Here is a 16300-nt window from a genome sequence, read left to right as displayed (position 1 = left end):
ACTTCTAATCAATCATTTTTACCTTATTAGTTTTAAATATCCATCTTCCCCTTTTGTATCGTTTTAGCATACTTCTAATCAATCATTTTTACCTTATTAGTTTTAAATATCCATCTTCCTTGTATAACACTATTTTAATAATTTTTAATCAATCATTTTTACCTTATTAGTTTTAAATATCCATCTTCCTTGTATAACACTATTTTAATAATTTTATACTTTTGTAACACTGTACTTTCTCAAGTAAAGTTTGGTTTCATGTCAGTCAAAATAATATGAAAATTAAATTAGCTTCAAATTATATTTACTTTCTATCAATTCAAATATAAACAAGAAATTTTAAATTGGGTGTAGCCCATTTAAACAAAAATCAAAAAAAAAAAAATGATCACAGTATTAAAGTTTGGAGACAAAAGTGAGCACAAACTATTAAAGTTGGAACTAAAGAACAAAATCTAGTTAGAAAATAAGCCAAAATACTTAATCATGTTATTTAAGCGCGTGCATTGCACATGTATAAAACCTAGTAATGATAATTAAGTAAGTTGCCAAACATGCTCTCTATCTCACCAAACCTTCTGTGTCAGCAAACAACCCCTCAATAATTAAGTAAGTTGCCAAACATGCTCTCTATCTCACCAAACCTTCTGTGTCAGCAAACAACCCCTCAACAAAATATAGATTACGAACTTTAGAACCTGACATCCTACAATTTCAGGTTTGAACCAAACAAAAAATTATAAATTTAGGATTTGATTTCCTATAATAACGTTGAACCAAATAAAATTTTAGAAAATTTAAGGCATGTATAAAATTCTAGGATTTGGAATTCTCCATAAGATTCTAAATCCTGAAATTTTAGGATTTGAACCCAATAACCCCTAAAATATTCTTCATAGAATCTCTCAAATCATAATAACAATTTTTGTTTTGGGAGATCGAGTGGGGGGAGGGGGTTATTCGTTGTGGTAATTTGGGGCCAAGTGAGATAACTATCCCGATAGAATAATTTTTAACCCATTGGGACAATTTGAACGTGATAAAATGGAATAGTTGAGATAATGGGATAATTAGGAATTGTGATTGAGACAATTTTAAGCGGGATAATTAATGAGGTTGCATCTTATTAAAATACTATATTTATTTACGTTACCATGATTTATCATAATATTACTTTCATAATATTATAAAACAAAGTAAATTTATTTTTAATTTAATATTATAACATTATACAATATATTGGAAATGGAGTCGCATGATTTATAGTAAATATGTATAACACATAATACTATTGTTAGTATAATATGATACTAAATTATATTAGTATAACATAGTGGCATAAAAATTAATAAAATACCTTTTAATGATTTCAATGAATTATACTTTAATAATTAATATAATGTGAATATATTATAATAAATTACATTACATTATAACTAAATATTACATTAAATTATAAATAAATATTATATTAGATAATGATCAATATAATATTATATCATATTATAATACATTATAATTTAATACACAGTAACATATAATATATTATAGTATAATCAATTATATGTTAATTTATTATATTATAATAAATAAAAAATATTATATAATAATATATCGCATTATAATAAATATAATCTGTCCAATTATTATATATTGTATTATTTAATATGTCATACTATAGTAATAAGCTCAGTAGAATATAATATAATATAATATCCTTCATGGGCCCCCCTATTGAGATGAGGGTCATTTTGGTGTTGAGGGACCGATTCGCAAAGACGCTTTGGAGTCTGAGGGACAACTTTAAGGATTTGACGAATGAGATGGAATTATAGCAAATGAGAGGCACTAAGGGCCCGTTTGGTTCATTACGTGAAAGTTACTGTAGTCAGGAAACCAAATTGAAAACCGACTCCGCTACAGTAACTTTCGCCCAAAATCACTAGATTTTGAGGAGAAATGGTCAGAAGCTGCCACATTGGATTTTTAACTGTCGCATCAGCATTTTTTTTACACAACCAAACAATGTAAATAAGTAAAAGGTACTGTAAAGCTACCTAACAGCTACAGTAACTTTCAAAAAAAACAACCCAACCGAACAGCCCCTAATATTCAAAATTGTCATTGTGACCGTGATTAGTATTTAAAGTAGGGGCAGAGCGAGAGAGAGAGAGAGAGAGAGAGAGAGATCGAATTGGGGTTGTTATTTGCTAGGGTTATTGGAGGATGTCGACGGCGGCGACGTATGAATTGCCTGAATCTCCGGCGAAGAAGGCAAAGATGACGACGATGACGGTGACGCCACAGGAGGAGGGACGTGTCTACGGCGTTGATGATGATGAGGACGAGATCTACAACGATGGTCTCCATATGATGACCGCCGAAGAGATTGATCGCTACGAAGAAGCTGTCATGCGCAGCGATGTAAACCCCCCTTTAGCCCTAACCCTAAAAATCCATTAAAATATGTCGATTATTCTAATTAAATTTTCCGATTAATTTATTATTCTTCTTCTTCCTCCTCATTAAATATTCTTCTTCTATAGGGATTTGAGGTTCCTGAGTTCCCTAATGTTTTTGCTTTCGGTCTCATCACACCCATTATGAATAATATCTCCGCGAAGTTCAGGGGGAAAATTCTTAAATATGCCCGCTTTGCCGTCGACCGGCATAACGAAGAGAGAGTGAAAGAGGTGCTGCTTCTTTTTGTTGCCCCAATACGAATCTACGACGGGATCTTTAAAATAATTGTTAAACTTGTTATTATTGTTACAGGGTGCCAGGGAACTCCGTCTCGATATCACGGGAATCGTCAACTGTAATGCAGAGGTCTCTTGCCCTGTCAACTATTACATCACTTTCGAGGCGAAAGATCTCGACATGAATGAGCTCGATCAGTATGAAGCCAAGGTGGTCACCAGTGTCCCTGATGACGACGAAGATGACGACGAGGTTCCCATCTTCAGGAAAAAGCCCAAACCAACTAATCCACCAGTGCCCACAGAGGTATAATTCCTGGTTCAGACATGCCAATTTAATTTGAACAGGAGCACACATGCATGGTTCGCTTCTTAGTTTTTGTCCTCTTTTTTTTTATGCAAGAAACTAAAGCATGGTTGTCACCGGAATTTTGGCTAGTTTTATTTTGCTTGTTGCGTATGAAGGATCTTACGATGAAAGTTAAATTGCCAATGAGACAGAGGCGGAGCAACTAATAATATGCTTACTTCCCCATTCTTACCATCTTCTTGGTCTGTGAAGGGTGTGTGGACGCACACACATGTTCATTCTAAAAGCTTGTGCATTTTTTAGATTCACAAATAATGACCTCTTTATGTTGCGAACTGTCCCTATTTGTTTCAATTTCTGATGCACTTATCATATCAGCTTATATTCTCAACAATTATAATTTCAATGGTTAAATTTTCACCTTCACCTCCTCAGCACGTTCTCCCTTCACATGGTTTGGTGGCATTAAGGGATTGCTCGTATCATTCATCGTCACTGTTTTAAAAAACCTCCGCCTAGTCCGCTTAGGCATACGCCTAGGCCTAGGCGGTACCTAGGCCGCTTAACTAACGCCTAGCGCCTAGGCGATATTTAGGATGCCCACCTAAATTTTACGAGCGTTTAGGGAAGCATTGTCTGCTTACGTGGATTGCACCCTGTAGGCCTTGATTGTGATTTTATGTGTCGTAGCCTACACGTCCTCCAAACTTTTTTTTTTGATCAATGAAATAAAGCTTTATTCATCAGTCAAATATAGAAATGTTTGTACATCAAAAGACCAGGCAGCCAGAAACTTGACCTGGTAACCAAAGAAAAAACACTACAACTTCACAAGTTCATCCTTCATATGTACAGCTATATCCTCGTTTAGTATTTTGGAATATATGGAGTACTTGATTGCTCGAAAGAGATCAGCAGGCTCCCTAGCTTTCCCTTGAAAAATTCTATTATTCCTCTCTTGCCAAATAGAATAGACAGCAACAGCAAGAGTCATTCTCTTCAGGTTCTTCTTAAAGTTCTTACCTCTCAAGTTATGAGAGTACCATTGGATGAGCAAGTACCAGTTACAAGTTTTCCAAGTGAATCTCAACCAGTCCATCATCATGTTCCAGACAGCAGCTGAGTATTGGCATTCGAAGAAGAGATGCTTGCAATTTTCAGGCTGACTGGAGCACAAAACACATAGATTTGCATCTAATAATCTCAGTCTACACAGTCTCTCCTGGGTAAGGAGCCTTGAGTGATTAACTAACCAGAGGATGAAAGAATGTTTAGGGTAGTTCAATCTCCCCCATGTAGTTTCTGCCCATACTGCTGAGATATTTGATTGATACGGGGCATTGTAGATTGCTGTCATATTGATTTTTCCATTGACACAACAAGCATCCAGTGAACTCCTCAATACTTCAGCATTACCAAACTTAGCTAACAACATATTTCTAACTTTGAGAAGTTGCTTCCACATCCAAGAATCATTGCCCCTATGTTGAACTTGCCAAATATTTGAGTGCTGTAAGTAATGACCGTGCACCCATTTGACCCATAACAGGTCTTTTTTCTGATGTATCATCCAAAGAAGTTTAATTGCTGCTGCATTATTCCACTCCTTTGCCGAAAAAAGGCCTAAGCCACCTTGCATCCTCTCTAAACAAACTGTATTCCAGGAGATCAGATGGATTTTTTGACCCCAAAGGAAAGAGGAGCAAAGCTTATCAATTCTTTCAAGAACTTTTATCGGCAATATATAATTGCTAACCCAAAAAGATTGAATCCCAAAAATAACAGTTTTAATCAGCTGGATTCTCCCCGCATAGGATAGCTTCCTATTTTGCTGCCAGTTATGGAATTGATCAGTGATTTTGCTAATAAGGGAAGAACACTCAAGATGAGATAGCCTTTTTGTTGTTAATGGCAATCCCAAATATTTCATAGGCAAGGACCCCTCCATAAAGCCCAGAAGAGTGCAAAACTGAGACTTCAAACTGTCATCAACACCACTCATATAGATTGAGCATTTACCAAGATTAACATCTAAGCCTGAGACTTGACAGAACTCCTGTAAGCATACCTGTAGCTTTGTGATGGTGCTAAAATCAGCCTTTCCAAACAATAATAGGTCATCAGCGAAAATTAGATGTGTAATCTTCAATTTAGAGCAATTTGGATGGAACTTGAACATTCTGTCATCTTTGAGAAGAGATAACCTTCTTGACAAATATTCCATTCCCAACACAAAAAGATAAGGGGATAATGGATCCCCCTGCCTTAGCCCCCTAGCTCCATGAAAGTAGCCATGTAACCCTCCATTTAAAGATAGAGAAAATTTAGGAGTGGTGATGCATTCCCAAATCCAGCCGATCATGTTTGCAGGGAAACCCAAACCAACTAGCATAGATTTGATGAAATCCCAGTTTATAGTATCAAAAGCCTTTCTAAGATCCACACTTATAATAGCTCTAGGTGAATTGTGCTTTCTTCCATAGTGCTTAATTAGTTCATGGGCTAGGAGAAAATTGCTTGAAATAAGCCTCCCTTTGACAAAAGCACTCTGGGCATCATTTATCAGGAAACCCATGACCTTTTGGATTCTGTTAGCAATGACCTTGGTAATGATCTTGTATATTACATTACAACAAGAAATAGGTCTGTAGTCTGAAGCTGTAGTTGGATTGAGGATTTTTAGTATCAAAGTTATAGAGGTAGAGTTCAAGGCACCCAGCAGCTTACCTGAGGTGAAAAACTCCTCAACAGCCATAAACAAATCTTCTTTAATAACACTCCATGCAGATTTGAAGAATGAAGCGCTATAACCATCCGGGCCTGGGGCTTTGTCATTTGGCATTGTAAAGACTGCTTGTTTGATCTCCATTCTAGTTACAGGCTTTCCCAACTCACAGCAATGAACAGAAGAGAGAATTGGTCCTTACGAGATAACTTCAGGTTTGGGTGTTGTTATAGGACCTGTAGTTCCAAGCAGATTTTCATAATAATCAACAAACTCAGAGATAATACCTTGTTGATCTGTGATTCTAGAGCCATTTCTTGAGTGGATAGACAACACTCTATTATGGTGCCACTTATTCCTCATAACAGAGTGAAAAAATTGAGTGCTCTTGTCCCCATACAATCCCCAGCTAATATTTGCTTTTTGTCTATAAAAGGAGTTTTCACATTCCAGTAGGTTAGTGAATTTTCTGATGCACTCTTTTTCCTTAGAAATCAGAACTGGGTTGAGTAAATCAGAGCTAATTTGAGATTGAATTTCATACAACTCCAATTTAGCTCTAGATACTTGTTCACTGATGTTCATGAAATGCCTCTTATTCAGTTCTTTGAGGGAAGGCTTAAGATTCTTGAGCTTGGTGTGCAACCTGTACATGTTGTAACCCCAAATATGAACACCTCCACTACCTCCTCCGACCTTCAGCAAAACCTCATCGATCACCACTTAAATGAAGAAAGGAAAAAAACGCTCAGAAACCGTTTAAGCGCTCACCTAGGCGATTAAGCGCTGGGCGCCAAGTCCGAGCCTAGAAGCGCCCAACGTTTAATGTAACATTGTTCATCGTCTTATTGGCATGATTGGAGTCTACTCATTACCAAGATTTATAAATTTGAACCGAACCATTATGCATATACCAATTTGGAGAAGAAGCCTTTCAATCCTCTATCACTCTCTACGTCTTGTTCAGTATGCAATAGTTTCAATCAAAACATGGCCTGTTTTGGCTTTTTTGGGTATGCAAGGCAGATTGGACATATAGAGCAATTTATTGTGCAAAGTCAAATTGAGTATGTGAATGAATTCCCATTGAGAATTGCATCCAAGGATGGAATCATCCAAGCTAGATTTCCAGTTTAGATAAGCAATATTATATTGTTTGAGAATTGCATCCAAGGATGGAATCATCCAAGCTAGATTTCCAGTTTAGATAAGCAATATTATATTGTTTATTGGTTTAAATGAAAATTTTGAGTTTTCATTGTTACTTGAAGAGAACATCTTTGCTAAGAAATTCTTATTCTATATAGTGGTTCACCTTTGACTAGTGACATACAACTATCTGTTTATAAAGGTATGTTATTTGGTAGACCATCTTAACCTGGTATGTCCTTGATTATTAAGTAGTCTCCGCTTGTTAAAAATGTGAGTGATTTAGCAAACGAGGTCCTCACATGATTTTGCCAATTATTTTTCCTCTATGGATCCATGTGTAGCTAGTATTCTTTAATTCATTGGGTTTTCTATGTAGAATAATGAGTTGTCCTGGTCTTTTATCTGTCAATTGTTTGTTGAGTGCTTACCAGTGCTTACCACAAACCTGATTGAAAAACATTTAGGGTCTGTTTGGGAACATGGGTTTTGGGTCCTGGATTTAAATCTAGGGTGGCACAAATGCAAATCTCATGTTTAGGCATTCTTTTGGGCATGCATTTAAAATCAAATTGTTAAATTGATTACCCTGTCTTTACCAGTGATTTGTGGAATTCCAGTAGTTTTTCATCTTAATGGTCATCTCCGCTTTATCTCATTAAGGAGCCTTGGCTAGGGACGAGCAAACGGTCGATTGATTTGATTTTGTTCAAATTTTGACAAACCGATACCAAACCGTTAATGATTCAAAACTGAACCAATCCATCCTAAAGCTGTTCGGTCAGCTTAGTTTGGGTTTGTTTGGGACCAAACTCTGCACAAAATAATGTAAACCTGAAGTTTCATGCTCCCCCTTACCTAAAGACCTCAAATACCAATGGAAATAGGAAAGTTCTATTTGTGTTGCTTAATGTCAGGATCCTAGTCCGAAGTGAATACAATGCTTAAAGTGTTTTCCAAGACTCAGACTTTTAACTTTCGCCACTACATTCAATTGCTATTTCATGTAAAGATTTACATTTGGTTCCAAGCCCACCCAATTCTAAAGTGCACAATTTATGAACTGAAGTCGCCAAGCCTAATTCATGTTGAATCATTGATAAAAAGAATGACCTCGATGTATTTATATGAGTTAAACCACCACAATAATAGCTGCATAAGTTTTAGGAATAGACATGGATTTAGTTTGAAGTGTTTTATTTGGTGCAAATGAGTTCGATCAGTTTGGTTTTAAACCGAACCATATTTTTAAAAACTGAATGTCTGAACCGAACCACTAAACTTCGGTCAGTATATTCGGTCTAAGCTGAACTCCTAAATCTCCTAAAACGCTAACAACCTCAAGAGACAACTCCAATGATGGCGAACTTTAAAGACACTGGCGACGAACTTCGCGGAGCCCATTTTTTAAAATCCTCCCGCTCGATTTTCTTTCTCTCTAGTTTCTTTTGTAACAGGTTAATTCTTTTACCCTTTTATTCTTCTCAACTCAGTTCTATTTATGGGGTTATTGCATTAACTATTGTGATTCTGACTCAGTAATTTTCTATTGCATTAACTATTGTGATTCTGACTCAGTAATTTTCGCCTTCTTGGATGGGTTCGTTTCTAAAGGATTCTTCCAGCAATTATTTTCTTTTTTTTGACTGATTTATTTGGATAGGTTTGTTATTGAGATGTGGTTATGAATATTGACTGTGTATTTAATATTTACTGTGATGATTCTAACTGCACAGTTCTGAACAAAATACCATTGTCAAGATTTGTTATGCTAGCCATTTTTTTTTGGTTGGAGAAAAGTCAAAAAGTTTCGTTCAAAATGTCAATTCTTTTTGGGACACATGTTTGAGCACTAAAAGCTCTTATTGCATGAAAAACACTAGTTCTTGAATATGACAGTGTAATTGTGTAGCTTCTATTTCTGCAATACTGTTGATGCATGTTAAATCATATTTTGCAGCATGGACCAAGCGACTCAAATCGCGCAGTTGGGGACCCAAGCAAAGTTTGTGAGACCTGAAGTTGGGACCAAGGGGCAAGAGAGGGGAAGATTTACCACTACTTATTTTTGGGGGAGTTTGGGGCTATTAGTTCACCACTTTTGCTTAGCGGTGGAGATGAACCAAATATTTAACAAACTGTTCGATTCTATTTGCCTAAGTATTTGGTCATAATCTATTCGATAGTTCATTTAATAATAAATGCGTGATCTTTATTATTTGGTTCATAATAGGTGAATAGAAATTAACCATAGGTATACCTATTTGATTTGTTTGTTTAATAAACCATTCGTTATACAGTTTAGTCATTAAAATTTGATTTCGCTGCTTGTAAATATAAAGAAATGAATTTTTATTTGTGAATATTATATATTATTACGTTGCATATTCATCATGTATATCATGTTTGGCTCTATTGCAAGACAATGATAACTTATATTTGTTGAATATCTAACGAATATGGACCGAATAATTTGCAAAGATCACACAAACACTATTAAAGAATATTCGCGAATAATTATCGAATATTCGAATACTATGGAAAAATAGAACTAATTATCAAATTAGTATAAGAAAATAGAAAATTACAAAAACTGAAAGAAAATCTACAAATTTCTTCAAACTAAGAAAAATTAGAAATTGAATATGCAGTAAGAGGCGTAGCAGTGGCTATGTTTAGACATCTGAAGAAAAATAGAAATTACAAAAAAAGTGCCTTTTAATAACAATATTTCAATTTTTTTTTTAATTTGAACCATGATGAAATTGAATGCAGTAAGAGGCGTAGCAGTGGCTGTGCTTAGACATTTGAAAAAAATTAGAAATTAAAAAAAGTGTCTTTTAATAACAATATTTCATTTTTTTAATTTGAATTATTAGTATGATATACTTTTAAGTGAAAATTTGTGCTTTAAGTGAAATTTGTGGACTAATATTTTGATAGACTATGATTTTAAAGAAGTTTGTGATTTCAAAGTTTCTACGGAATAAAGGTGTGTTTTCACTCACATAGTAAAAACGGGTTGTTTTAACCTTTTTTCTTCAAATTCACATGTATTTTAATCTTCCCAGTTTTGACTAAAAATAGACAAAATTTAAATTTCACTATTTTTAAATTGTTAATTATAGGAACAAACATGTTTAAATAATGAATAAAATAATGAGAGCAAGCATCACTAGTGGAAAACCATGTTTCGCTGACGGCAACAACGCTGATGGGAATTTACCGTCAGCGATGTTTATATCGCTGACGGGAATTCCCGTCAGCGTTATTGTCATCACAAATGCCTTATAACCGTCGGCGATGTGATCATCGCCTACGGGAAATAAACATCGCTGACGGGAAGCCCGTCAGCGATGTTTGATATAAATTGTTTTTTACCGTGCCCCTCTTGTTGTTTCTACCACAGAAAAAACCCTAATTTTGCCGCCGCCCTCGACATCCCCTCTCAGCTTTGACTCGCCGCCGGCCTCGCCCTCGCCATCACGTCCCGCTTCTCCTCTCCGACTCCACCGCCCTCGCCATCACCTCCTGAACCCCAGTCGACTTCATCGCCTCACCCTCGCCATCACCTCCTGCTATTCCTCTCCAACTCCACCACCCGCGCGCCGAGGCCCCGAACCCAAGTCGACTTCGTAGCTCGCCGCGGCACCGCCCCCGCTCAGACTCGTAGCGGTCTCTCGCCGGAGCTCGCCGCAGCACCACCCCCGCTCAACTCACAGAGATCTCTTTGTCAGTGATTTTTTAAAATTCTTTTGTTGTGATTTTAGGTTTTGTTGTTGTTTCTGATTTAAGATTTGATTTCTTGGATTGCAGTGCAGGAGATCCAAGCGGGTCTTACGTTTTCTTGGATTGTAGTGCAGGAGATCCAAGCGGTAATTTTTTGTCCTTTTTTAATTCTTCAGTTCAAAATTGGATATTGATGGGTTTTAATGTTGACACCTAAGTTTAATTATCTTTCCTAATATGAAGATCAAAATAAGGGGGGTTTCTGATATTTTGAAAATTAAGAGGGGTTATCTGATAATAGTCCCAAAGTTAATGGAGATTTACTGATATTTAGCCTTTATCTTAACTAAAAATTTTGATTAGTTAGACATATCGAGATTGTATTGTGTTATATATCATGATTTTATGAATCAGAAGTCGTTACCCCTAGTTTCCCGTCTAATATTGTTAGATGTAAATCTCTTCTGATATACTCGCGCAATTCTAGTTTGATGTGAAAATACTTTTTACATCTAAAGAGAATAACGTGATTTATGTTAGGAGCACGATCTACATGCAATAATTATTAGATCTGTCCGGGGAAGATTCCCCCTCTCGTACAGGTTAGGAATATAGTAGTGTATCGTCTATCTTTGTATACTTTATGTATTTTTATTCCTACAAAATTTTGATAACACGTACTGCATTGTTCTCCCTGTACAATAAGCATATGTTGTTTTGCGTATCGATCTATTATCGATGATTGATACGCATTATAACATCCGCATAGTGTACTCGGAGAACAGCGTGTAGGTGCTGCCGAAATTTTTTAGAAATAAAAACGCATAAAGTATATAAAGGTAGTTGTAGACACTACTATATTCATAATGGGATAGGTCCATTTTCTATGACAGCCGTTAAAGTCTCTTATTGAAAATATGAGCGTTAGATTTTACTCCCACATAATTTATGTTCTGGTAATTTCCCCTCTGAGATTATTATAATTTGAATTTCCTTGATATCGTGAAGAAAGTTAATATCACAAAATCGTTAATTTGATGCGTTACTAATAAAAATTCACATTACCTAATTATGCTTAATATGATACAGATGAGGATAGTTCCTAACAAATCATGGATCGATATTCCTCGTATTGATAGATGGAGGGATAGTCATACAGATGAGGATAGTTCCTAACAAATCATGGATCGATATTCCTCGTATTGATAGATGGAGGGATAGTCGATATAAAGATGGAATAAATATATTCCTCGTATTGATAGATGGAGGGATAGTCGATATAAAGATGGAATAAATCAATTCATACAGTACGCTTTGGCAGACCCACGGAAGTTAAATAGTGATGTCGTGTATTATCCTGTCCCTGCTGTTGGTGTAAAAATAAGGCGTTGGTGGATAAAAGTGATTTACAAAAACACTTAATATCAGGATTTCATGAGAAGTACAAATATTAGACGTTTCATGGGGAAGGATGTCTAGAAGAAATGGAACTGATGGCAGATACCGGTACGTGCGGTGAAAGAATAGATGATACGAGAATAGATGGTACACATACGATGCTCGCAGATATGTTAACAGTTCCTAATATAGATCAAACTGAAGATGCCGAGGATGCTGACGAGTCAGGAAATGCTGGAGGCGTGACTGATCATGAGGAGCTGGTGCAGATAATGAAATTAATAGACGACAATGAAAATGATCTGTATGAGGGTTGCACCGAGTTCACCAGGTTATCATTTATGCTGCTTTTTTTGCGTATAAAGTCTCTTAACGGAATGACAGATAAATATTTTAATATGTTGCTTGTGTTACTGAGAAAAATCATTCCAAATGGAAAAGAGAGCATACCAAAAAATTATGATAACGCAAAGAAGATTGTTTTCGTTAGAGGACTTGATTACAATAAAATCGACACATGCCCTAATGATTGTATCTTCTACTATAAGGATAACAAAGATCTTCAGGAGTGTCCAATTTGTGGAGTATCACGATGGGTACAACGTAAAAATTATTCAACGCATGGGACAGCAAGGTCTATGCTTAAGCAAAAGAAGATTCCAACAAAGGTTCTTCGTCATTTTCCCTTAATACCAAGGCTAAAACGGTTGTATATGAATAAAGATACTGTCAAGCAAATGAGGTGGCACATGAAAGAATGTATTGATGATGGTAAAATCAGACATCCGGCCGATGCAGAGGCGTGGAAGCATGTGGATAAAACTTTTCCTTGGTTTGCGAACGAGTGCAGGAATGTTAGACTAGGTTTGTCTAGCGACGGATTCAATCCATTTGGGATAATGAGTTCCGGTTGGTCTACATGGCCTGTTGTATTAACGCCTTATAACTTACCGCCTTGGCTTTGCATGAAACAATCGTATATGATACTTTCATTATTGATATCGGGCAAGCATACACCAGGCAATAACATAGATGTGTTTTTAGAACTACTAATTGATGAGTTAAAACAACTCTGGACTGAAGGGGTTATGACATATGATACTCATGCAAAACAGTCTTTCAGACTACGTGCTATTTTACTATGGACAATTAATGATTTTCCAGCCTATGCGAATCTTTTAGGTTAGTCTACAAAGGGAACATATGCGTGTCCAGTGTGTGGTCCAGAATTCAAAGGTCTTTATCTGCAGCACAGTCGAAAGTTTTGTTATTGGTTTAACAGAAGGTGGTTGAACATAAAACACAGGTGCAGAACAAAAAAATGAAGCAAGTTTTTTGATGGTACTGTTGAGAAGAGAGATGCTCCGCGCCTATTAGGTAGAGATCAGATTGTACATTTGCTTGAGAGGTTCCCTGCTGTCAGGTTTGGAAAAAAGCGCTATTCGAAAGAAGATTTACTTGGAGTAAGGAACTTGTGTATTAACAAAAGGATACCAAAACGAAAGAGACAAGCATAAATGGTGAGTGATGGGGCTGAAGTCGTAAAATTACCTTCAGGATGGACAAAATTCAGCATTTTTTTCAACTCCCCTATTGGAAAGAGCTAAAAATACGTCACAACTTGGACGTTATGCACATTAAAAAAAATATTTGTGATAATATTTTGTCCACACTGTTGCAAGATGCTAATAAATCAAAGGATGATCTACGAGCTCATCAAGATCTAACTGTATTGAACATTAGAGAGGAACTGCAGCCAAAAATTGTTGAAAATGACAGATTAGAGTTGTCTGCATCTCGTATTATGATGTCGAAAGTTGAGATGCAAACATTTTGTCAAGTCCTCAAATCAATAAAGTTACCAAAGGGTTACTCTACAAACATATCGAACAATGTCCAGGTGCAAGAAAGGAAAATATTAGGGCTTAAAACTCATGATTATCACGTGCTTCTTCATCAATTGCTACCTGTGGCACTACGCAGTACTATGCAGAATAAAAAAAACAGTGAAGGTTATTATTGATTTTTGTGGATTTTTCAGAAAGCTTTGTTCTAAAGTTATAGACGCTCGTGACTTTGAGAAACTTAGAGAAAATATTTCAAAAACAATATGTGAAATGGAGATGCTCTTTCCTCCATCTTTTTTCACAATAATGGTTCATCTTACACAACATCTCGCAGAGGAGGCTGCAATAACAGGACCAGTCCATTATCGTTGGATGTATCCAATAGAGAGGTTAGTATTTAGAAAAATTTAATCGTTACCTATCAATATTTATATCTATTAAATATCAATATCTTTACATCTATATCTGATTAATTATCATTTTTTAGATATTTGGGTTCAATGAAGCGCCAATTGCGTTACAAAGCTCGACCAGAAGGTTCAATAGCTGAAAGTTACGTGAGAACCAATTGTCTCTTATTTGCCTCTCGTTATATGAGAGGGGAACAAACTGAACTTCAAGCACCTGTTGATAATAAGGATAACATAGTTCTCTATCCTCGCGGGCTGAACAAAAATTATTCTAGCATATTGTTAGATCAAGCGCATGCATATGTAGTAAATAATCTTAAAATCTTCTCGGAGTACCGGAGGTGAAATATCTAAAAAGAGTTTTGAATACCATTTAATCTTTAATTTTTATTTTGACAATAATAAATAAATTTATGCACATTAATAGGCAACATCAGGAAAAACTTAAGAATGAAGTTACCGGTAGTACAGCTGTACACGACATTAAAGAAAGGCATATGAAGGAATTCCCTGCTTGGTTGAATAATGAAGTAAGTATTGTTAAATTTAGTGATCTTTAATTTTTATTTTGAAAAGAACTTAGAAATTATTGATTTAATAGTTTTTTTATATTTAGATCTAGGAACAACTTGTCCTTCATAATCAAATATCAGAAGAAGTAAAGGTTCACGCAAAGCGACCTTACTATGCCGTAAATCAATATGGTGGATATCGTGTTAACGGTTATAAATTTTACACAATGGAGGTTGATGATACAAAGGTCACCCAGAATAGTGGTGTCATGGCTACCTTCTCACGGGAATGTTTCTCAAACAGAATAGATCAGAATCCAGTTGAAAATAATATAGCATATTATGGAAGGTTGGAAGATGTGGTGGAGATATTTTACGGCTATGGTGGTCCAAATGAACATAAATACATGATGTTCATGATTCGTTGGTGTTTTGCAAAGCCTCAAAAGGATCCCTTTGGATTTACAATTGTCAATCTCGATAAAGAAATTGATAGTGATGAAAAATTCATGTTTGTATCTCAGGTGGGATAATGTTTCTATGTGAAAGATCCTACGGTTAAAAACGAGTGGGTTGTCCTATATAAGGATTCTAGGGCTTATATTCAACCTTCTACCAATGAAGATGATGACGAGAGCTATATAAACAACTTCAATGAGCAAAATGCGGCGATCGATGAATTCTCGTACCCTCAAAACGTAGTGTTTGATATGGATGCTCCAACAACTCGGACAAACATTCCAAATATTATCACAGACATTAATAGGAGCTAAACAACAAGTATTTGTAATCGGGTCTTCATGTAACTTTTTTTTAGTTTGCAAATTGTATATTCAGCTTTTGGACAATATAAATTGTATATAAATATGTAATATCTTTAGTTTGCAAATTGTATATTCAGCTTTTGGACAATATAAATTGTATATAAATATGTAATATCTTATTTTATATATTCAGCTAGCAGAGATGCCTACAAACTTGATGTGAAATGAAAATTTTTGTAACACAGTAATATATCTTGTATGGTTTGTATATTGGACATCTTTATATTGGAGATATATGCTTGTATGGTTTGTTGTGGAAATTTTTGTGGATTTAGAACGTATCGTGAAAATTGAATGGATGGTTTGTTGTGAAATTTGGATTGTACGTATTTTAAATGTTTGTGAAATTTATTCGGTTGCGAGATATTTGTGAAATTTGGATCGCATATATTTTGAATATTTGTGAAACTTGAATGGATGCGAGATGTTTGTGAAATTTGGAATGTTTGTGAATATTTGTGAAACTTGAATGTTAGTGAAATTTGTTTGCAAATTTGTATGTACAGGGAATTGATTGTGTAATCAGCAATATTTTTTTAGCTAATGATAAGCATCACTGACGGGTAAACCATCAGCGACGTTCAAAGCGGACGGTTTTGCCGTCAGGGATGGTAATAACATCGCTGACGGCACACCGTTGGCGATGTTTATCGCTGACGGCAAAACCGTCAGCGATAGTAAATTATCGCTGACGGCT

The 16300-nt window shown here is 35.7% G+C and overlaps 1 protein-coding gene across 2 annotated transcripts; it reads left to right on the top strand.

The window, feature by feature from the left end:
- On the top strand, positions 2190-8979 carry LOC109824696. 2 transcript variants are annotated; one of them, XM_020391338.1, is made up of 4 exons: positions 2190-2424; positions 2547-2693; positions 2776-3006; positions 8844-8979. In XM_020391338.1, the coding sequence occupies exons 1-4, from the start codon at positions 2227-2229 to the stop codon at positions 8901-8903; spliced, it is 636 nt and encodes a 211-aa protein (XP_020246927.1). In that variant the 5' UTR covers positions 2190-2226; the 3' UTR covers positions 8904-8979. The 2 variants fall into 2 exon arrangements, with proteins under 2 accessions (XP_020246927.1, XP_020246928.1); XM_020391339.1 differs by lacking the exon at positions 8844-8979 and adding an exon at positions 3149-3199.

Source organism: Asparagus officinalis, chromosome 9 (genome assembly GCF_001876935.1).
Source record: "Asparagus officinalis chromosome 9, Aspof.V1, whole genome shotgun sequence".
In the NCBI taxonomy this organism is placed as follows: Eukaryota; Viridiplantae; Streptophyta; class Magnoliopsida; order Asparagales; family Asparagaceae; genus Asparagus; species Asparagus officinalis.
This window is presented reverse-complemented; position numbering and strand designations above follow the sequence as displayed.